Source organism: Gracilinanus agilis, chromosome 4, assembly GCF_016433145.1.
Source record: "Gracilinanus agilis isolate LMUSP501 chromosome 4, AgileGrace, whole genome shotgun sequence".
NCBI lineage: Eukaryota > Metazoa > Chordata > Mammalia > Didelphimorphia > Didelphidae > Gracilinanus > Gracilinanus agilis.
This window is the reverse complement of record NC_058133.1, coordinates 458,255,044-458,278,767: the sequence shown is the minus strand read 5'-3', so window position 1 is coordinate 458,278,767 and position 23,724 is coordinate 458,255,044. Positions and strand designations below refer to the sequence as shown.

At 35.5% G+C, this 23,724-nt stretch overlaps 1 protein-coding gene across 2 annotated transcripts; it reads left to right on the top strand.

Moving 5' to 3' along the window:
- The first annotated feature begins 297 nt into the window (after positions 1 to 297).
- CLCC1 (chloride channel CLIC like 1) lies at positions 298 to 23,002 on the top strand. 2 transcript variants are annotated; one of them, XM_044675922.1, is made up of 11 exons: positions 298 to 503; positions 6,152 to 6,294; positions 7,541 to 7,651; positions 9,178 to 9,285; positions 12,049 to 12,270; positions 15,017 to 15,157; positions 15,708 to 15,801; positions 18,800 to 18,897; positions 19,194 to 19,340; positions 20,994 to 21,335; positions 22,629 to 23,002. In XM_044675922.1, exons 2-11 carry the CDS (start codon positions 6,163 to 6,165, stop codon positions 22,896 to 22,898), a joined length of 1,665 nt encoding a protein of 554 aa, XP_044531857.1. In that variant the 5' UTR covers positions 298 to 503; positions 6,152 to 6,162; the 3' UTR covers positions 22,899 to 23,002. The 2 variants fall into 2 exon arrangements, with proteins under 2 accessions (XP_044531857.1, XP_044531856.1); XM_044675921.1 differs by having other exon boundaries at positions 22,626 to 23,002.
- The last annotated feature ends 722 nt before the right edge of the window (positions 23,003 to 23,724 follow it).

Sequence of the window (23,724 nt, the reverse complement as noted above, 5' to 3'; positions counted from 1 at the left end):
GATGTGGGAGGAAGTGAAAAGAAATATTAAGTTTTGATTTTTTTTTAAATGGTGCCATGATCCTGGGCGCTCTCACAAGTCCTTACTGAAAGGCACCGACCAAATAGCATAGAAGAATCGGGGATCGGAGGGGAAGGCAGAACGCATCGATGCGATGCGACGGTTGGCGCACGCGCGGTGGGTGGATAGCTCGGTGCTCCCTACGCCCTCGACTCTAGGGCGCGTAGGGAAAAGGCTCCGCCCGCTTCGAACCGTCAGTTTCTCGTGGCGACTCCTGCCGAGTGATCCGAAGGCGTCAGTCCGTTTGTTTACGTCGGGCGCCTAGGCGGCTGAGAGAATGCCCCCGGCTATTGTGTGTCTGTGATACCCCGGGAAGGGGACCGGCAGGTGTAGGATCCCCGGTGGGCAGCAGCGTCCAGATTCTGGGGGAGAGGAAGGCGTTCTCTCTGTGCTGAGGTTTTCTCATCCGTCGTGTGGGAGAGGGTTGAAGGCCCTAATTTGGGGTGAGCTTGTTTATTAGGGAACCCTTTCCGCCCCCTCCCTCATCCTTGGTCTGGATCCGGAACTCGGCCTTCTCCGTGCCTTCTGCACTGCTCTTTGTTGGCCCCGCGGAGGTCACAGGCCGTGTGAGTTCGGAGAAGCAGGGTGAGAAGAAGCGGGAAGATCCGGGCCTCCGCTTCATAAGCCCAAGAGGGAGGAAGGGGGACGTCCAGGTTGGGCTCATCCTGGCTGTTGAGAAAAAGTACTCTCTTCACCCTTCCCCTGTCTACCACCCGCCACCCTCCTTCCCCAGAGGCGGTCACCCCGATTCCTCTCTCGTTGGCTCGCTGTTAAGCTTCTTGAGAGCAGGAACTGCCCTTAGCGTCCTTTGCATTCCCCAGTTTAGTCCAAGGCCGGTTACCTAGAGACGCTGCATAAATGTTGACTGACAGATGTCCCTGGCTTCCCCTAAGTCCCAACTAATAATCTTTTCCCCAGAAGCTTTCTCCAACTCCCCACCCTCTTAATTTTAGGACTTTCCCTTTTAAAATTATTTCTTATTTATCCTTTGCATATATCTATTTCGTGTTGTCTCCTCCCCTAAATTGTAAGCTCCTTGAGGGCAGAGGCTGTCTTTTGTCACTAAATGTTTATTGATTGATGTAAATTTGAACTAGATGAAAATCCATTAAATCACTTTCTAATTTCTATTTCTATTCCCTCTGTACTTAGAAAGTGTATTGCTATTTTATATAGTATGTTTTATGTATATAAAATATATGCATATGCTACATAAAGCATATTTTACATATATGTGGGTTTGTGTACACAGTATATTTTATATAGTGTGATCCCCTGGAGCAAGCCACTTACCTCCCTAGGCCTCAGTTTCCTCCAATAAAATGAGACTGATTGGGTTGCCTGACCTCTTAAGATTTCATCTTTAAATTTATGATCCTTGAGCCTTGATAGGTCATTTAATTCTTCCCTCCATTTTGCATTTCTTTGTATTAGCCTTTCCATATTTTTATGTCCTTCTTGTTTGTCATTTTTAATGACCCAATAGCCCTACATTGGTACACAACAGTTTGTTCAGCTTTCCCCCCAGTCTTTAGATACACACTAGTATATATGTATATACATGCATATGAATATACATATATAGCCTTGTTTTTAAAAAATATAAAGTGTCTGACTAGCTTTGTACAGATCTTTTTCTCTCCTTTTAATTACACCATTAGGATATAGTCCCTCTAGTATGAGAGTTTTTAACTGTTTTTTGTGTCATGGATCCCTTTGGAAATTTGGGGAAAACTATGGACCTATTTTCAAAATGCTTTTAAAATGTATAAAATAAAGGGCATAGGATTACAGAGGAAACCAGTTATATTGAAATTGTTATTGAAAAAAATCATAGACTCCAGATTAAGAAACTGCTGGGCAAGTATCTCATTGAATCAAAAAGTATGATTATTTTGGTTATGTTTTATTTCTAGTTATTTCTTCTATTTGGTGTAGTGGGAAAAAACCAATTTCCCAAAATTGTATTTGTTGTTCATTTGAGACCTGGATCGAAATCCCAGTTCTGTTTGACCACATACTAACTTTGGGCAAGTCATTCATTAATCTCTCTGAACCACCTTGATTCCTCTCCATATGTAAAATGAAGATAATAATACTTGTGTGCTTTAAGTGGATTATAAACCTTAAAAGCACATATGATGAGATGTTCCCTAAGTTTAGCAACAATTATGTGAGCTTCTGGGATTGGAGTACTACTAGGTTGTTCAAGGAGATGCAAATTGGCCAATATCTTAAGCAGAGAAAAGTGAGGTCTATGTTGGGTATCAGTGGGATTGAGCCTGTGAGTGAGTTGCTGCATTTCTAGCCTGGGGGAGCTAAGGAGAGACCCAGGAAATAAGCTATGGGCTAGTTAAGATTAAAAAAAAATTTTTTTTTCTCCTCAGTAAAGTGCTTCCTTTTTCTAACGCTTTCTAAAAATGATTCAATAATTTAATAATATAGTTCTATAATTTTTTAACTCATGATGAAGGCTTTTAAGTTGGGAGTTGGGTTAACTGTTATAACAACCAATTAAATTTCTATGGTTTCCAGTTTAACTACAAAAGAACTTTTGATTCATGTATTGTTAGCCATAAATTCTTAGAAGTTTTTTTGCCTTTTAAATATCCACTTTTAACTTTAAAATAGTGCTAAAATTTGCTGGGAAATGTTTTGTAATCAAAGCCTGTGCTTTGAATTTTTTGTGTGTGTATGGTTATTTGTTATTTGCTTTATAGAAAATTCTGGTGGCATAACTGATTGATGATTTTTGATATGTGATTGTTACCTTTCTGGAAATTTAGGATTGTTTTTCTTTGTTGTTTTTACATTTGATGAGAACATACTTAAGTGAGATGTGTTTTAAGTTTCTCCTGGTTGAAATTTTGTAGAACATTTTATTTATATTTGTGTTTGTTGAGTTTTACTTAGTATCAGTAGTTCTGAGTTTTTTTTTCTTTCTAATATTTTCTATAATCTTGAAGTTTCATGAACTGGATCTTTCCCTGCAAATCATTCTCCCCAAATACATCTATATTGATTCCAAAACTCTTAGTTCATTTCCTTCTTTAATTCAGATTTTGTTGGATAATTTTATTCACTCTTTAACTGCTTGATTACTATTGCAGTCCTTTTGAATGCCTCTATCAGTTTCTTGAATTGTTTCTGGTGTAACTGGATAATATTTTAGTTGCTTCATTTCCTTTGCTTTTTTAAAACCCTTTCCTTAGAATTGATACTAAATATTAGTTCTAAGGCAAAAGTGTAGTAAGAGCTAGACAATTGGGGTTAAGTGACTTGCCCAGGGTCACAAAGCTAGGAACTGTCCAAGGTCAAATTTGAACCCAGGACCTCTAGTCTAGGGTTGGCTTTCAATCCACTGAAACACCTAGCTTTTCATTCTCTGTAATTAAAAAAAAATATTGGCATGCTTTTGGGTGAGCTTTGATTTTCACTAAAAATTTCTAGCAATTTTGTTTCTTTTTGATGACCCTCTTTGCTACTTTGAAATTATTTATTTAAATAAGTATCTTCTCTCTTCTTTCTATGGTCTCTCCCCTATTGAACAATTTTTTAAAATAGTCACAATGAACCTGCGTGATCTACCCAGGAAAGCAAATTCCCACATCAGATATAGATGGTACATTTGATAGAACAATAGAGCTGAGCACAAAAAATCCTGAGTTCAAATCTAGCTCAGATACCTCTGTTATCTTATCAGTAAAATGAGGATTGTAAAAGCAGCTAATTTCCAAGGTTGTAAATGCCAGGTATTATTGTTGATAATAAAAATGTTTATATCTAAAAACACGTCTCATTCTGGACTTCATGTCCATCACTAACAGAAGCTGAATGGCATGATTCATCTGTGCTTTGGACTTGTGGTTTAGTTTTGCAATAATCAGACTTCCAAAGTCTTTCAAAATTGTTTTTCTCTCTCTGTTGTTAGTGTGTAAGTGTTAGAAATGAAAATCTTTGATAAAAACTGAGGTACAGTTAATTGATTTAAGTTAATTTAATTAATTAAAAGAAGTAGATCAGCAGTTGCCAATAAATTGAGATTCCTAAACCTCTCAGCAGCCAGGGTTCCTTTTGATAGCTTTTTAAAAATACTGCTGGAAAGGTATGAGGTAATAAAAATAATTCCGTGATGAAAACTAAACTAAGATAATAATTGGTCTGTTTTAGAGGTTTATATTTGTCCTGATGTATACAGGGATCTCCAGGACCCATGACCATGGGGAAAAGGGAGCTGATTTACGTTCTGGTGATAAGCTTATGTCCTGGCAAAACATCTTATGACCATGTTGACTAATTCTTCCTCCCTTTCAGGGTCAGGTGGATTGAGTTCAAACTGTAGCCCAGAGATATGGGGAAAGATGAGGGAGTTAAATGCTTATAAAGAAGTCAAACTATCTTAAAAACTTAAAAAAAAAAATCCTTACCTTCCATCTTAGAATCGATGCTGTGTGTATTTGGCTAGGCAGTGCGGGTTAAGTGACTTGCCCAGTTACCCAGCCAGGAACTCTATGATTTGAATTCAGGACCTCGCATCTGTAGGCCTGTCTCAATTCACTAAGCCACCTAGCTGCCCATCCCCCTTTAAAAAAATCAAACTAATTCCCAAGTACAGATTCCAGTGATTAGATATAATTCTCAATAATAAATGGTGCAGAATAAAGTTGGTATCAGTTTTCAGGTTCACAAAATTGTTCTTAGTTCTGCACATTTCATTCTGCATTTATTCACCTTCCCTTTTTTCTCTAAAGTTGTCTGGCCGCTTCTTACAGCACAGTAATATTATATTAATTTGCCACAATTTGTTTATCCATCCCCCTATAGGTGGATACTTAGTTTCCAGTTTGAGGGCAACTACAAAAAGAGCTAGTATGAATATTTTTGTCCGTGCAAGTCCTTTTCCTCTCTGATCTCTTTTAGGAACAGGCCTAGTAATGATAGAAGTGTATGCACAATTTAGTCACTCTTTGAGCAGAATTTCCAATTGCTTTCCAGAGTGACTGGACCAATTCACAGTCTGGTACAAGAGTGTACCAGTTTTCCTGCAACCCCTCTGTCATTAGACATTTCTGCCATTCTATAGCTATTTCTTAAGGGAACTTGAAGAACTTTGTTTCTTTGTAACCTCTCCTATCATCTTCCCAGAAATACTCTTACCTTGCAGATCTTTGAAGACTTACCTCTTTGATTTTCATATTTTCTGATTCCTGGCATATACATTTTGGAGGGGCAACATGGCAATACATATCATGCCTGAAGAGTCAGGGAAACAGGGTTCAAATTCTGCCACTGATGCTTAGGAGATGTGTGACCATGACAAATCACTTCATCTCCTTCAATCTCATTTTCACCATTTGTATGTAAACTATAATGCTTGGACCCTTAGCTCTGGGCTCCTACAGACAGTGTTTAACCCTAAGGGCTACTCCCAAATACCATATACTTACTTTTTATCTCAGTATGCTCCTGTCCAGAATTTACTCTGGGAAATCTCCAGATACATATAGACAGTTTGTAATTTTTGTCTGGGTAACCACAATTGTAGGTTATAGCATGGGTCTCATCATTTTGCAAAGCACTAAATAATAAATGCATATTCGTTTGTCAGCACTTGAGATATGAAAAAACTTGAAAAGAGGCACCCATAAAAATATCAAAAATAACTTGCTGTAACCCATAAGCAAAATATATTTTCTCCCTCCCTAGCAGGTTTTATTTTCCACAGGGTTCTAGAATTTTCCAAACCTAAGACACCAGTCTGATTTGATTTGGAAGTATCTATCTTAAGTTCTCTGTTTTGTTCTGTTACCTTTTTAATAATATTCTCAGGTTTTTTAAATTTTCATCTCCTTATTAAGAGAACTCTCAGCTTCATTTTCTAATGAATTCTTGAGACAGCTTTACTGATTATACAAAATCGTTGTTTTTAATCCAATGGTATGTTAATCTAGTATTAGGTATGATTTTTTTTCCATGTTCCTTAGTTAAATAAATTTTAAAAAATTTTAAGTCAGAAAGAATGAAACCATGTTTTCTTTACTAAAATGGTTATTATTTAAGTAATGCATATGAATATTTCCATTTTATTTAGATTCATTCAGGATGCTGAATTCTTTGCTTCTATGTATATTTCTGTTCATGGTACCTGGATATGCTTATGATGATGAGTGGGTTGACCCTACAGATATGCTTAATTATGATGCTGCTTCTGGAACAATGAGAAAAGCTCCTCAGGTAGATTTTTATTTTTTATATTTTTGCATGTGTGAAAGAGAAGAGACACTTTAATTTTATAGAATGAGTCTTTTTTTTTTTTAAGCTGTGATGGGCTATGAGATCATTGAATTGAATATTCTCTTTGCCTGCTAGAAGCTTGCACCTTGAGGACAAGAGACAGTTTTCCATTTCGTGTTTGTATTCTCAGCATGTAGCATAGGTGCTTTAAACATAATAGATATAAAATAAATATTCCAATAATGGTTGAATTGGATTTAGTTGTAAGTCATTTTATTTGTTCTTAAAACTGACCTGCTTATTTTTGGTTTTACATGTGAAAATAAGTTTAAGTAGTAGACATTAGTGTGATGTCAGCTCTGGGATAGTCTGTTAATCCTAACTTGTATTTGGAAGTAGTGTTTGAAACTTTAGACGAAATTAATTGAAAACTCAACATCCAAAGTTAAGAGCTATCTAAAAATGAAAAAGGATGCTTTTCTCCAAAATACTGACATTTTTTTACCTGAAAAATTTTATTTAATTTAGAATATTTTTCCATGGTTACATAATTCATATTCTTTCCTTCTCCTCCTCCCATAGCCAACAAGCAGTTCCACTGGGTTGTATATGTGTCATTGAACAAGACCTATTTCCATATTATTAATATTTGCATTAGGGTGACCGATTAGAGTCTATGTCCCTAATCATATCCCCATTGACCCATGTGATCAAGCAGTTGTTTTTCTTCTGTGTTTCTCCTCCCACAGTTCTTCCTCTGAATGTGGCTAGTTTTCTTTCTCATAAGTCCCTCAGAATTGTCCTGGATCCTTGCATTGCTGCTAGTAGAGAAGTCCGTTATGTTTGATTGTACCACAGTGTATCATTCTCTGTGTATAATGTTCTCCTGATTCTGCTCCTTTTACTCTGCATCAATTCCTGAAGGTTGTTCCAGTTCACACGGAATTCCTCCAGTTCATTATTCCTTTCAGCACAATAGTATTGCATCACCAACAGATACCACAATTTCTAACATGTATTTTTTTTAACACTTTAAGGTTTATAGAACATTTTTCTTACATCCTATTTGAACTCAATAACCCTTTGAGGTATGTGGAAATTGCTTGTTATATGTTGAGTACCTCATCACTAGAAGTATTCAAGCAGAGGGTAGATGGAATTTCCACATAATTGAGAAGTTTGGCCTATATGGTCCAACTCAGAGATACTGTGATTCTTAAGAACTGAAACCTTTGTTCTATTATAGGTGAACTATGGAAAACCAGAAAAGAAGGAAATAAGTCTTACAGATTCCAACTTGTCGTGTGCTGAAGAAATGTCAGAATGTTATAAAAGACTTGATTCTTTAACTTACAAGGTTAGATTCTTTCAGAACTTTTCTGTTAATGTGAAAATGTTCTCAGTTGTTTTTTCTGACCTCTTTCTATATATTAACTCTTGATCATTAATTAGAATGGATGTATTACTAGTTTATAATTGATAAAATTGTCTTTATCAGAGTAGATATTTATTTGTTACAGATGGTATTATTATTAACTCTTTAGTTAATTTAATTACATTACTTTCATATACAAATATGAAAATTTGGTTTGAAAATTATTCTGAAAATGTGTTGTGTTGAGATAGAGAATAAGAGAAGTAAAAATTGGCTACCATTAACAAACAAAGGATAGGGACTGAACCTTGTGATTTTATTTAAATAATGAAATTCCTTTTCTCAGTGCAATTGAACCTCTTATCTTTGCTACCTATAGCCTTGGAGAATTAGTGCATCAAGTGTCTACACGATTAATCTATAATGCCTTGCTGCCTTAATTCAAAGTCTTAAAACTAGAATTAACGACTTTGTAAAAGTATCTCCATAAGACAAAAAGGGACAGTTTTATAAAAAATGCTTAGTTCTAGATTTTATGGCTTTGGATCAATAACTGTTTTTTAAAAAAAGAGACTATAAATACATTCATTCTCTAAAACTCCCACAGTTTTCAACCAGTGAGTTGGCAATCAATGAAAGTGGACTTAATATTCCAGGAATTCTGTATTTGTATATTTCAGTAATGCTATGATGAGAGAAATGGTGGTGTAAGTAATAGAAAGAACTTGTGAATGTTGAGGACAGCAGAGCCTCTTCTTCCCGGAGGTCTGGAGCTCTACAGGATCTGACTTCAGACACTCAATAGCATTGTGAACCTGGGCAAGTCCATCATTTTTTCTTGACTTCCTTTTCTTCATCTGTAAAATGGGGATAAAATTATAATACCTTCCTCACAAAGTTGTTAGGATCAAGTGAGATAATATATTTTTAAAGTAAGCTCTACATAAATATTAGCTATTTTTTTTATAATTATTACTATTGATGGATCTGCTTTCCCTATTCATAATCTGAAACTCTCTTAAAATAGATTCTGGTTATTTAACCAGAAAATGATAAAGAAGGAAACAAGCAGAAATACTCTTTGGTCAGTGACTGCTGAATTTCCTTCCTGTCCTTTGACTTAACTTTTCCCATTGGTCAGGCAGGTTATTTGCTGCTGGTATAGTTCATAAATAATAAGCATGAAAAATTATTGATGAGTCAGCAAAACTTTATTTTGGTTGGTGTGCTTAACTAGAAATGTCACTTTTACTTTTTTTTTTTTTTTAAACCCTTCTGGCCTAGTAACAACTCTTTAAGACTGAAAGGGCAAGGGCCAGGCAAATGGGATTAACTGACTTGCCCAGGGTTCACATAGCTAGGAAATATCTGAGGCCAGATTTGAAGCCAGGTCCTCCTCACTAGTCTAGCCATTCTTTATCCACTGTGCCTCCTAGTTGCCCTTCATCTTTACTTGTTATTAAATTTTTTTGACAAAAACTAATCTTGAGTTTAACCTATAATTACAGATTGATGAGTGTGAAAAGAAAAAGAGAAAAGATTATGAAAGCCAGAGTAATCATGTTTTTAGGAGATACTTAAATAAAATTTTAATTGAAGCTGGAAAACTTGGACTTGTGAGTATTTGAAAATTGTTGCATTAGTCAATATTTTATTATTGATAAATTATAATTATATAAAAAGATTTTTAAAAGAAAAGACTAAAGAAGCAGAGACTGTCACATCTTTTTATTCTATTGTGTCACATGGGTTGAAAAAATTTCCTTTCATTTTTACTGCTGAATCAGTAGTAATTAGAAATTCACTTCTCCCTTATTTCTTGTGTTTTTTTTAAGGAGGTATTTCAGTCTCTGCATATAGGAGAATAAAGAGCCTATGTAATAAAGTTGGGCTAGTATTTTGGACTGTTTTGAAATTTTATAAACAGATGGCTTTTCTAAGAAATCTTCAGTGGAGTTCTAGTCTTTCATTATTTTAGCACTTTTTGGCTGTATTCAGTAAAGTGATTATCTAATTTTAAAAAAGGGTGAAAAATGAGTTCTTTAAATAGCTTTTTCCTCTTGGTGCTTAATATGGTGGCTGTTGTGAAAACTAAGCTATTACATAATATTGGATTTCCCCAAATTTTTTATGTTGAGAAATCAAAAATCAAGATTCTTCATGTTATTGAGTGTTATTTTAAAATTGAATTTTCATTAGAATTTGGTAAATAATAAATAAAAACAGGTTTAACATTGGCTGGCATTAGATATATTAGTAACAGTTATGGTGCTGTCAAAAATTTAAAGATATTTCTGATTGATAGTTTTTCTAAAAATTTTTTTCAACTTAAATATCCCAAAAAAGAGCATTTCCATTCACAAAGAACCCCAAAAGTGGATTCTATATGAAAACATGAATCTCCTTTTCATACTACTTGCTTAAAATATATGTATGATAAATTACTTGAATTTCTTTTAAAATGGTTCTTTTTGTGCTTCTTTCTGAATTCCTTTTTGTTTTTTTTTTCTGTACATTTTAAAAAGTTATAATTTCCTGGTTTTATTTTTTGGGTATCACTATTTCTAATCTTCTCCAACCCTGCAATAAAGTAAAAAATGGGGGGTGGGACAGATGGGGAATCACATAACAAATAAACATAGCCTAGTAAAATGTTTGTGTTTGTGTCCAAATTATTTGTACCTTGTAGGTTTAATAAACTTCTTCATAGATCTTCCAGAGACATGATTGATCAGTGATTTTCTAAGGTTCTTAAGTCTTTCAAAAATTGTTTTTCTTTATAGCATTGTTCTTGTATAAATCGTTCTCAGGTTCTACTCATTTTACTTTATTATCATTCTGCTTCCCAGTATTATTTGAAATAACCTCTTTTGTCAGTCTTGTGAAGCAATAATGTTCCATTATATTAATATACAATTTGTTCAGCCATTTCTTATTTGTCTAAAAGGCAGTCTAAGGTACCCTTTTAGATTCTGAGTCTTTGTTTCCCCCTTCTTTCTAATTGTTTTAGTTGTGACTCTTCCCTCTGTGTTATTATCCTATTAGCCTCTGAGGTGGCCTTTTATCTCCTCTATTTCCCTAATATGTGCCACTATGGTGTGTGTATGATATCTTCCCCCATTAGCATGTCAGCTCCTTGAGGGCAAACACTGTTACTGCTTTTTATTTGTATGTCTAGTGGTTAACACAGACTATCTAGAAAACATTTAATAAAAAGGTTTTTGGTGTGTGTGTGTGTGTGTGTGTGTGTGTAAACAAACATAGACCAAATATACAGGATATTTTGGGGGGGGGGTGATTCACTAGCAAGTGGTCTGGAGGTATGTGTGAGAAAATACTTCACATAGGAAGTGCCATTTGTTCTGAACTTTTATGGAAACTAAAAGTCCTAAGAGTGAGAGGCAAGAAAGGGGTGTGTTCTAGGAAGGAGAGGACAGGCTATGTAGTAATAGCACCGAGATTAGAAATGGAATATTATGTTTGAAGTAGAGCAAAAGGCCCAGCTTGGTAGGACCATAGGAGTATATGAAAGGAAGCAATGTATAATAAACTTGGGAAGGTTGATTATGCCCAGGTTATAAAGAATTTTAGATGTCAAATAGAAATATTGGTATCTTTTTTTTTTAAAAGAAAGAAGGGTTTCTTATTTCAATCAACTGATTAAGGAAACATAAAATTATTACTTCAAAAAGTGATTTCAGTTATCAGACCCCACCATTTAAGAAAAGTCATAGGCAAATTATATAATTCCATTAATTTTCAGATTACTGTTGCTTTTTGAGATCATTTGTCTTCAGTGTTTGCATTTTTTTACAAGATATTAGACTTTTCAAAACACTTTCAACAAAGACATTGTAGATCATAGATTTAGAGCTGGTGGGGACCTCAAAGAATATCTAGTTCAACCCCATCATTTATAGACATGGGAAGCCCAGGAAAATTTAGTGATTTGCCCAAGGTAACATGTACGGGCAGGATTGGAACCCAGGATTTCTGACTTCAGAGCTAGTGTGTTTTCCATTATAGTAGATACTTTAATGCTAACATCAAAGTGAATTTTTTCAGACAAACAAGAGAAGCCAGATTATGGCGGACAGTATAGATAACATAGTAGTCAGTGAATAGGCAGAGGAAGAAGTGAAGAAGTGACAGTTTAGAATGGGGATTTCTTAAAACTAAATCTAAGATATAGAAATAAAGTGTAAAAAATATAAATGTAGAAATGCCACAGAAAAATATTAACTCTAAATTTGCTTTGTTGTGAAATACACTTGTAAGTTCTTTAGGATTAATTTGTTATTCCAAAAATGACATTTTAACTTCCAAATATTCTAATGCAAAATTTTTTATTAAAAGTCTTTTTTTCCCCTTTTATTTAGCCCACTGAGGATGGAGGTGTTATGCATTATGATGCTGAGATTATCCTTAAAAAAGAGACATTATTAGAAATCCAGAAGTTTCTCAGTGGAGAAGACTGGAAATCAGGAGCCTTAGATGATGCACTAAGTGATATCTTAATTAATTTTAAATTTCATAATTTTGAGACCTGGAAATGGAATTTTGAGACAACCTTTGGTGTGGATCCATATAATGTATTTATGGTAAGATGACTAGGGGATTTATTTCTTTACTTTTTATGATAAAATTAATAAACATCAACAAAACATTCATATAGATAAAAATAAAGAGTAGTTTTCTTTTTTTTTTTTTTAGGCTTTTTTTTTAAAACCCTTAACTTCTGTGTATTGGCTCTTAGGTGGAAGAGTGGTAAGGGTCGGCAATGGGGGTCAAGTGACTTGCCCAGGATCACACAGCTGGGAAGTGTCTGAGGCCAAATTTGAACCTAGGACCTCCTGTCTCTAGGCCTGACTCTCAATCCACTGAGCTTCCCAGCTGCCCTACAATCAGTTTTCTAACTATTGTTTCATAATGTTATGTTGCTTTCCAAAAGAACTAAAACAATTTACAGTTCGTATTATCTGAGTGATATAGAAGACAGTGCTGGGCCTAGAGAGTCAGGAAGACCTGAATTCAAATTTGACCTCAGATACTTGCAATTGTATGACTTTGGGCAAGTCACTGAACTTCTGTTTACTTGTTGCCCCAGCTGTAAGATGCAGATAATAATCATACCTCTCCTTCCTAGGGTCGTTGTGAGGATCAAATGATATGATAATTGTAAAGTGCTTTAACACAGTGCCTGGCACATAGTGAGCACTATATAAATGCCAGCTATTATTATTATCATTATTGCTTTGAAAAAGAGCTGGGGGTGGAGTGGGAAGGGAGAGGGGAGGCAATTAGATGGTTTAGTGGATTGAGAGCCAGGCCTAGAAATGGGCAGTCCTGGGTTCAAATTTGGCCTCAAGACACTTCCTAGCTATGTGACCTTGGAAAAGTCACTTGAACCCCATTTTCTAGCCTTTACCGCTCTTTTGCCTTGCAACCAATACCACAGGATTGATTCTAAGATAGAAGCTAAGGGTTTAGAAAAAAGTTAGGGATTCTGAGAATTAGTGGTTTAGAGGGAGAGTGTTCTAAGTCCTTCTGTGGGAAGGCCCAAAGGTGGAAGGTGGAAATGTCATGTAAAGGGATATAGCAAGCCAGTCAGTGTAGTGGGGTTTGAGGTGGGGGTGGGGTGACTGAAAGTGAAGAGTTGAGGTGAATTCCCAGATTGTAAATTTGACTGACTGGAAAAAATTGTGGTGCCCTCAACAGAAAGAGGGAAATAAAGATGAGTGGTTGGGTTAGGGAAGAAAGGTAATGAATTATATTTTGAATATTTCTTTTTATGTTCCCTAGGGTTCTGACCTCCCTCTGTAGTCTCTCTGTAACATCAGTGACTATTGGTTTAATTATCTCTGCTAATGACTGACAGATTTCTATATCCAGCCTGTCTCTTTCCTGTGTTTTACCATTTATCAGTTACCATTTGCCTATCAGACTCTTACCTTCTGGATGTTTTAGACTGGGATATCTTAAACTCGGCATGCCCCAAACAAAACTTATTATTTCCCTCTACCCCAATCTTCTTTTTTTAGATTTCTCTATTTCTATGCTTTGTTCTCTTAGGTTTCCTTGGCATTATTCTGGCCTTCCTACTCTTCCTCATCTTATATCAAGGCAGTTGCCACATCTTACCATTTTTACTTTTAAAACATCCTCTCAACTTGTATACTACCACCATAGTTCAGGCCTTCATCATTTTTTGCCTAGAGTATCTCAGCAGCCTCCTAATTGGTCTTGCCTCCAATCTATTGCCACTCCAGTCCATTCTATATACTGCTGTCAAAGTCATAATGTTCCTTAAGTGCAGAACTGATTGTATCTTTCCCCTGTTGCTAGCTTTCCTTATTTTCTTCTTTTTAAAAAAAATTCCTTTATAGCCTGGCTTAACTTATCATTCTAACCTCACTGGTCATCATTACCCTTCCTGTGTAAGGGGTAAAATATTAAAGAGTTGGACTAACTATATGAGAAATGTGGTTGCTGTAATTATTACTCAAGTTAGAATGACTTTTTTAAACAATTTATAAAATGGAGGGAAAGAGTGAAAGTAAGGAAATCAGAGAGTGAAGATAATTACTTTAGCCTGGTCTGAATCAGGCAGGGTTTTAGAGGCCCCAGAAAAGGGGGCCCAGAGGTAAATTAAACAAGAGTTTTAGCCACAAGGCCCCCTTCAAGACGAGGGGCCTTTCTGGAGGCTAGTACCTCTAGGAAAAGCCAGGAAAAGGAGTTGGTCTTTTTCACTTACCCACATTGTAGTTCTAAGGGAAAAATCCAAGAGCAGTCTGAGGTCCCAAGTAGGAGTTCCTTCAAATTCAAGTTGAAGGCCAAAGACCTAGTTACAGGAAGTTCTTGCCACTTTTAAAGCCCATTCCTTTTGTCACTTCCTGTGCCTTCCTTCCACTTTTATGTCAACCCATTACAGCTAAAGCTTTGCTTAGGGGACTGCCCAGGGGGGCAGCCATTGATTCTGATTCGTCACCTACTATCACACATTTGGGTCACAGACCTCCCCATACTTAAAGATAAGTGGGATGTATAACTTCTGATGATTAAGTGGGTGAGGGGAGAGTTAATCCCAACTTCACAGCTTCCCTATTAGAATGTAACCTTTTTGAAAATAAGAGATTATTGTATTCTCTGCATTCCTATTCCCACTGCTTAGCGTAGTGCCTTGCTCATAGTGGGTACTGAATAAATAAGTATTCATTGCTTGAGACTATATCCAGGTATATATCTCAAGTAGGCAGAAGTTTTGCTTTTTTTGAACCATAAGGTTTTGGAGACAGGGGAGTCATTTCATAGTAGTGGCTTCAAATTCTGTTTTCTTTTGGTTTCCAGGTACTCCTGTGTTTGTTGTGCATTGTTATGTTAATAGCTACGGAATTATGGACATATATTCGTTGGTATACTCAATTAAAACGTGTTTTATTCATCAGTTTCCTTGTTAGTTTTGGATGGAATTGGATCTATTTATATAAGGTATTTATTACTTTGACTAAAAATAGTTATCCTTGATAACATAATAGATTATGAGTAGTCTTAAATTATTTACTCTTGATTATACAAGGTGATCATTGCTTTTTGTATCTGTTGTTAGCATTTCATTTCCTTAAACCTTTAGAATATATAAAATTTTCAAAATGATGTCAAACTTAGTAACAATGTTCTTCATAGAATATGTGTTTGAGTACTATCACCTGAATATATTTTCCTGTGGATTTACTATGTTGATTTAGGCTGGTGTTGAAAATCCAAACAAATTATGTCATTTTTTTCCCTTGTGGAAGTTCTTTATAAAAAGAATGTAAAATAATTGTTTTTTAAACATTGTTGTCTTAATTGTTTTTTTCCCATTTAGTTTTGGGATTGAAATATGTTTTTTATAATAAATGAAGATCAAACTTTTAAAAAGAAATAGTATAATGATGAAATGAATGCTTGAAATAAAATTGGAACATGTTAGGAAGTTTACTTAATTAATGGTATCTTTGTTATATCAGTTAAAATTTTTCCTCTCTGTCTTTAATAGTTAGCCTTTGCAAAACATCAAGCTGAAGTTGCCAAATTGGAACCATTAAACAATGTTTGTGCTGAGAAGATAGACTGGGTTGGAGGTGTATTTGGTGAGACCCTCTGTTTGCCTTAACATATTGTCAGAGAGAAAGATAAGTAAATCATAGTCGTTTTGCTGGAATTGCTAAAAGCTAGAATCATCTTTTTAAGTTTGTGAATATTTCTTAGTAATTCCTTTTAAGATTTAGAACCAGCAGTTGTCCAGAATTTTTCTTTGTTTCATGGGTTAATGGAAGAGATCCAGCTTGCCACAGTCCAAATTGTGACTATTTTCTTGGGATTAGAGAGACCCTCCAGATGCTCTTGCTTTAAATGAGATTGGGCTGATTCTAAGCCATGGAACATTGCAGAGCTTTTTCTAGGAGATATATAACCATTCAAAAGAGTTTAACTTAACCATCCATGTAGGAAAGACCAAGTGGATGAAAAATATTTCTTTAGATTGTGACAAAACTATAGAGCTGTATTTGAGTGTATTTGGGACATACAATACAGGTAGATAATTTGTTGGGCTGGAATTGAATAGGAAAAGGGTGAGGGTTGATAGATGAACAACTAGACTGCTCCACTGATGATGTGATGGAAAAAAAAAATCTGGGAAGGTCTCCAACGTGTTTGGTTGACCCTCTTGTGAACTTTTGGGAAGATAAGGAAAAGAGTTACATAGGATGGGTAGGTATGGATAGAGGCTACATTTATACACCATTGGAGATTTCTGAAATGAATGAGATCATAGATCCATGTGAGTATTTGAAATTGTTCAGAAGCTTCATTTTTTGTTTAAAAAAAAATAGCTAAGATACAGATAAGATAAATAACCTCTCTAAGGCAGTGTATTTCTCATAGATATAATTTTCTTGTAATGGCCTTGAAGAAATTTCAATATAAGTATTTTGCAGGACTCAATGACAGATGTGAGTCTGGAGATAACTCTACAGAGTATTGATTTCATAATCAGTTTAAAGCAAGGAGACATATTCACTTAAGGTATTTATCAGTATCCTGCAAAGGGCAGAGTCCAACCTAAAAAGATTGTCTTTTGATAGCAAAGTTCTCTAAATTCTTCTCTTCATGAAATCATAAGAGTATTTGGACTAGAAAGGACCTGAGACTCAGCTGGTTCAACTTACTCCTTTTATAGATGAGCATACTCGACATCATAGAGGCAAAGTGATTTTGTCAAGGTCACTTAGTTGATATGTGTGAGAGCCCAATCAAATGCTACTTCCACTATGCCTTCTGCTCATTGTTAAGTGAAATAAACAGCTGGTACATAGTAGGCACTGCATAGATGCTACCATCAGCATCATTATCCTTAATATGTTGTCCTAATTGCATCAGCCCTTGAATACCAGAAGATATTGGTGAAATCCACAGAAATGTAAGCAATCATTCTAACTATCCAGGTTGAAAATATCAAGTTAATTAAAACTATTACTCAGATTCAACAGCTAGATGAGCGATCCATTGAGTTCATCCATGAATATGTATATCTGGGTCCAGAATTGAATAAGAAGGGAAGACTGGACTCGGCTAGAATACTTTCAGTGATGGCAAACTATTCTGCCACACAAGCCTTAACATCAGAATTCTCCTGGTAATGTGCTTTGGCTGAAAATCATGGAACATGAGCTCAAAAGAATTAGAGTTTTAAGTAAGACAGATGACAAGGGAAAGATTCATAGTAGTGTAGACAGGATGCAATATGTTACCAATAGTGACTGCACAAAGTGGCACAGAAGACGTTATCATAGGCATAATGATGGGAAAAGGAGGTGGGCCAGTCATTCTAATGAGCATGAGAAACAACCAATAGAATTCCTGAGTGCTAGTTCCACAGGTATTCCTTAGATCAGTGATGAGCAAACTATTCCCCACAGACCAGATCCAGGCTGTAGTTTGCCCATCACTGCCTTGAGCAAGAATTGCTGCCCATCACTCCTTAGATTTTAAAAAAAAAAAGCCCTAGAGCAAGGACTTCAGCATGGTGAATGAGCCCTCAAGTTGGGTTAGGGAGGAGTGAATGTACCTTTGTGATGTTAGGAGGAAGTAAGGAAAGATTCTGTGATCATCATCGGTGGGGAGGAAGTCATACAGATGCAGCCTTGAAGTATTATAACAGTCTGAAACTTTATTAGGGTCAAGCTGTGAATAAACATTCTTATAAATATACTCTATGTTGGAAGATTGATTAAAAACAGGAATGATTTAAGTTTGGGGACTTTGAAAATGCTAGTTAAAAATTCAGATTTTTTAAACTTCAAGGTATGCAAAGCCAGCATTCTAGAAAATAGTCATGGGAAGTTAATTTAAATATAATAATTCTACTTTTATACAGAATAAAGGAAAAATTGCTTTCTTTTAAGAAGGCTATTCTTATCTAAAATGAGAAATATTTAGAAATTGTAGTGTGAGTTAATCTTTAGTTAGAATTACTCTATCCAATTTGATGAAAAATTTCTTGTTTTTAGGCCCATATCATTGTTGAAGCAGGAGTTATGGCTAGCATACCACTGCCATAAAAGAAGAAACTTGGGCAAAGAGGTTGTGTAATACCAGCCATTTTTTCCCTTATACCAATCATGCCTTCCATAGTGTATGCTTCCTGTGCAGAATTCACTGGCTTTGGATTGTTATGTGAATTCTGTTGCCCGTTCCCATTTAGCCTTTTACATGAATTCTGGCTTGATCCATCATAGGCTATGGTTTATTGTCACTGTGATACTTCTTGAACTACATCTCCTTTCTCATGAAAGTTTTTTTTCCCTTCATGCCTTATTGATTGTGTGTAGATTGACTTTATTTTACTTTAGCACTGGGGAGTTAGCATCAAGTCTTTTGAATCATTTTAAGTTAAGAAGCACCAAATAATTAGATTCTACTGAGTAAACAGCTAAAAATTGAGAATATTGGGAAACTTGTTAAAAAATTATAGACAAATTAAAATGGAAGAGGGGAGAATAAAAATCAAAATGGAACAAATGAAAATAGTGAAACTTTTTACTTTATTAAAATAAGGTTTCTTCTCTTTTTCTTTCCCCTAAATAGAATGGCTTAGAAGTTCATGGACATTTCGGGATGACCCTTGCCAAAAGTACTATGAGCTACTATTAGTTAACCCCATTTGGTTGGTTCCACCAACAAAGGTAGAGAATATACTTTGTAAAAATTACTTTTTCAGAGTGAGTCAAGAGTCCCTGTGTAGTTACCATAGACTTAAGTGTTTTAAAGTCTTTCCCTTGGGAAACTTTGACTTGTCAAAAGGCCACTCTTAATTTCAAGTAACAACATCATATTCATATTGATGCTAATTTGCATATGGCAGTGCCAACAAAAGGCACTCCATCTTAGGTACACGGTGACTTTGGCTCACTCTGTTTACATTTGTCATTGGCTGGCAGAAGACATAATTAGTGTTTCTAATGAACATTTGTTGTTGTAGGCATTGGCGGTTACTTTTACCAATTTTGTAACAGAGCCATTGAAGTATATTGGACAAGGAACTGGTGAATTTATGAGAGCCCTTATGAAGGAAATACCAGTATTACTTCACATTCCAGTGTTGATCATCTTGGCTCTGGGTGTATTGGTTCGTATATGACATTGTTGCCACTTAAGTTTTTAGAGAAAAAATCAGTGCTAAAAGATTTTTACTTCTCTTTGTTTAAAAGTATAATTTGATAATCTAAGTGACAAAGGTTAGGCTCATTTGCATTTACTCTTATGTATATTGTTTTAAAAGCAGGTAATTTTAGAGTTTGTTTTTAGAATTTTTAGAAATGAGTTCTAGTAACTTTTTCTTGTACACTTGGTATTTGAACTTAGAGAATGAGCACTATTTTTGGATATGTTGAGTTTGAGATGCCTGTGGGACATCCAGGTGGAAATTAAAATCATTTCCTCTTCAAGGGGCTTACGAAGGCAAGACTTTGTTTTACATACTGGTCTTGGTCCAGACATGCACAGCTTTCTGAAACAAAACTTTTCTTCTTATATTTATTTCTGTTACATGTAAAAGAATAAGAATCATAGCATTTTAGAATTAAATGGGATATTTAAGCTATTAAAGGTTAACATTACACTGAGACTTTCAGGTCACCCTAAATAGAATGTGTATGCACAGGAATCTCAGGGTTCGTTTTACAAATACCTGGAGAGATCTAGTTACTAGTTTTATATATGTATCTATGTAGTCTGATATTCTCAAAGGATATCCTAGTACATGAGCCAAAAAGAGACAATATATGTAAGTGTAAATGCAAACGAATCTGACCTTGAAAAAGGCTTCAGAATGTGAGGTGCTGGGCATTATATCTACATATAATTTTAAATTATCTTAAAATGTATACTTTAAATATATATTTTATAGAAGCCACCTCTAAATAATACATAGAAACCTATTTCACAAAGCTTTATGTTTCAGTTGTGTCCCTTCTTGACCCCATTTGGGATTTTCTTGGCAGATACGGTGGAGCAATTTGCCATTTCCTTCTCTAGCTTATTTTATAGATGAGAAAACTGAGGCAAATAGGGCTAATTGACTTGCCAAGGGTCACACAGCAAAGAGGTGTTTGAGATCAGATTTTAATTCAGGAAGATGAGTTTCTGACTCTAGATCTGTTACTCTATCCACTATGTCACTTAGCTTCAATTTAACTAATGGAAGTTAGGTGACATAGTTCTAGGTCCAGAGTCAGGAAGACCTTAGCTCAAATCTAACTTTAGACACTTACTGGCTATCTCACCTTAGACAAGATACTTAATCTCTTTTTTACCTCAGTTTCCTTATCTGTAAAATGGGGATAATACTAGCCCCTACCTCCCAGGGTTGAGTGAGGATCAAATGAGACAACAATTATAAAGTATTTAGTTCGGGGCCCAGCACATAGGAAGCGCACTATATAACTATTAGCTATCATTATTATTGTTATTTGAGTTAATTTAAAACATTCTATTTACTATCAAGTGGTTTTATAAATTAAATCAATATCCTGGTTCTATTCTTTCCTCCCCTCAAAGAATGTGCTTCTTTCAAGTAAATTGGCATTTTAAGATGTTTATCTGATATACCTTCATATCCAGTTACTGAAAGTACATGTGGATTTTACTGGCATCCTAATTTAGTTTGTTCTGTGCTATACTTAAAAGTAAATACTTGAGGAAACATCTATGTGCTCATACATGTATATTAGATGTGTAAGTTTTGTAGTTGTAATTTATCTTTATTGATTTTGCTTATTAGGGTTTCTGCTATGGCGCAGGAAAATCATTTGGTGTATGGCGACATTTAAGAGACTCAGAGAGAGAACCGTACCCAGCACTGCACCAAGGGAAAGGAAGACCACAGGGGGAAATTGATTATAGGCGCCGTGATGGATCAGGTGATACAGGTCTCTGTTGTCGGAGCCATATTTGTCAGAGTGATCCAGGCCCTAATTCCAAAGCAGATGAGTGTAGAGGAGATTTTTTGAGAGAGAGAGATGCTGACTTGAGATTTCAGACTGGCAACAGGAGTCCTGAAGTCCTACGGGCATTTGATATACCAGATGCAAAAGCAGAAGAGCATCCCAAGCTGGTCCCCTATGTAAGTCAGCAACTGTTTCATTTGATGCTTCTTCATACCATGGCCGAATACTTCTAATAGAGCTTTCGTATTAAAATATTTGATTGTATAGAAAATGTGTATATCTTTATATAGTCAGCATTAAAGTAATTTTCTCCTCTTAAATTTAAAGTGAGTCTAGTTTTCCAGAAAGAGAACAAAGGTTTCTATTGATGTTAAGTATTTTACTTTCTACAAGAATCAACTATTGTAACAAGATTGGTGTTATCGAGACTACAGTGTATGTGAAATTTCATTGAAAAACCTAAACTAAATTTAACTAAAAGCTCTTTGGAAAGCAAACAGTAGAAAGGCACTAGTTACAGCTCTAGGAGTCCCAGGCAACTATATATGCACTCTAAGGAGATTATTTGGAGAAAAGGCCATGTGAAGGATGCAAAAAAAAAAAAAAAAAAATCTTTCTAATTTTATGTTACAGTCTGACCAAAGTCTTAACTCAAAGGAAAAAAAATTAGGGTTAAATTTTTCTTATGAATCTCCAAGTGCCCAATTTGGAGAGAGCATTTGTTCTTTTTTTTTTTTTTTTAAACCCTTGCCTTCCATCTTAGAATCAGTATTGTGTATTGGTTTCAAGGCAGAAGAATGGTAAAGGTAGGCAATGAGGGTTGTGACCTGCCCAAGGTCCACACATCTAGAAAGTGACTGAGACCAGATCTGAATGTAGGACTTCCCGTTTCTAGATCTGGCTCTCAAATCCACCAAGCCACCCAGTGACCCCAGAACATTCGCTGTTTTAGAGTATGGATCTTTAAACTTTTGTAAAACCTGAGAGGCCTTTGGAACTTATGGGCAAGGGTAGGGTATTGCCTGTGGAATCTCTTTCTCTGGAGATATTTCAAATAGGAGTGTTACTTAGTTGCTGCTAGAAGACAGCCTTTGAACTAAATAATCTCTCAAAATTGATTTCAGACATGAAATTTTATCATCTTCATGTGCTTAAGACTTAATCACAATTATGGGTAGCTACTTGTATAATATTTGAATAAAATAGTTAATTTCACTTAATATTGACTTTACTGGGGAGAAGTCTGAAAGCTTTTAGGTTTTAATCTTAAAAATAGTGGGCAAGTCATTTACACTGTACAGCAGACTGAGGATGTTTTGGCTAAGCTAAACTTAACTGTTTTTATTAGAATCTTATTTTTCACACAAAAGTATATAAATCTAGAATGAGAATTCAGTTCTGTGACTATTAATTCTCCAGGCTAAGTTAATTATAAAAAATTTATATGTGGATTCTACATTTCACAGCAGAAATCACCCATTTTGGATAAAAATCCAGAAGAGACTTATGTAATCTCAGAAAACATCAAAGTGAAAGAAAGTAACAGTGAAACAAGCCATTCAATAGAGTCATCCTCTGAGCAGATCCCTGAGAATAAGGACAGTGAGCTACTTCCAGTGGAGGAGATCCCGCTGAGAGTTGAAGCCGGAAGCAGCGTTTCACAAGCTGGGGCCCACAGCTCATCCACCATCTTAGCTAGAAGACCGGAAAAGAACCAAGAAGATAGCCAGCCTAGCTAGGAGGAGGTGGCCATGGACAAATGTGAATAACCACGAGGTCTTGTGTTTTTGTATTTTTCTTATCAAGCATTCTGTGTCCTCTATTGCTATCCTGGTATTTTCTACAAAAGTGCCAACAGGACTGATGGAGATGAACTTATAGCTCAGATAACAATTAAGTTTATAGAAGTGTGTTCTACGTGGATGTAAGGACTACTTTTCATTTAATTTTCCTCTCTTTAGTATAATTCTGGCATTTTCACAGTTTATTAATACTAATTTTGGAGTAAGGTCTCACTTCAAATTTTACAATGGATGTTAATTAATGTCCATTAATTAATCAAAACTAGTGATGTTTCACTGAGCATCTCTAGTTTGGAGTAGTTAGTGAAAAGTCAGGATTAGAGAATATTTTCAAAGAAGTAGTTTTATTATTTTTTAGGCATTATTCAGTGAGCAGAACTAATGCCCTCCCTCTGTACTGACTTTAATGAGCAAGAACAATCGAAGATACATTTTACACAGATGGTGCTGCTATATGATCTAATGCTGAAAATAAGGAGTGTAATTTCTTAATGGGACACACATCGCTTTTTGTGCTTTATTAGGGAGCAGCCTTAATTTTTCTTACCAAGGATTACTCTTGGATACACCTCAACTGATTTTCATCTTTGCAGCAACACTTCACACTTCCTCAAGTAACCAGGCACACAGGACTTCACATATGAAACTCAATATAAAACTAAGGCCTGAGCTCCTAGGGTTTCAGCTGATTGCGCACTGTATTTCTATAAGCCATTTTTGTTTGTAATAAAAGCTTATCACCATTAGATCCCTATTCTGAGCC

Coding starts and splice junctions, on each gene's coding strand:
- CLCC1 (XM_044675921.1), top strand. CDS start 6,163: ATGCTGAATTCTTTGCTTCTATGTATATTTCTGTTCATGGTACCTGGA. Junction 9,286..12,048: donor AAGCTGGAAAACTTGGACTT/GTGAGTATTTGA, acceptor CCTTTTATTTAG/CCCACTGAGGATGGAGGTGT. Junction 18,898..19,193: donor GGTTGGTTCCACCAACAAAG/GTAGAGAATATA, acceptor TTGTTGTTGTAG/GCATTGGCGGTTACTTTTAC.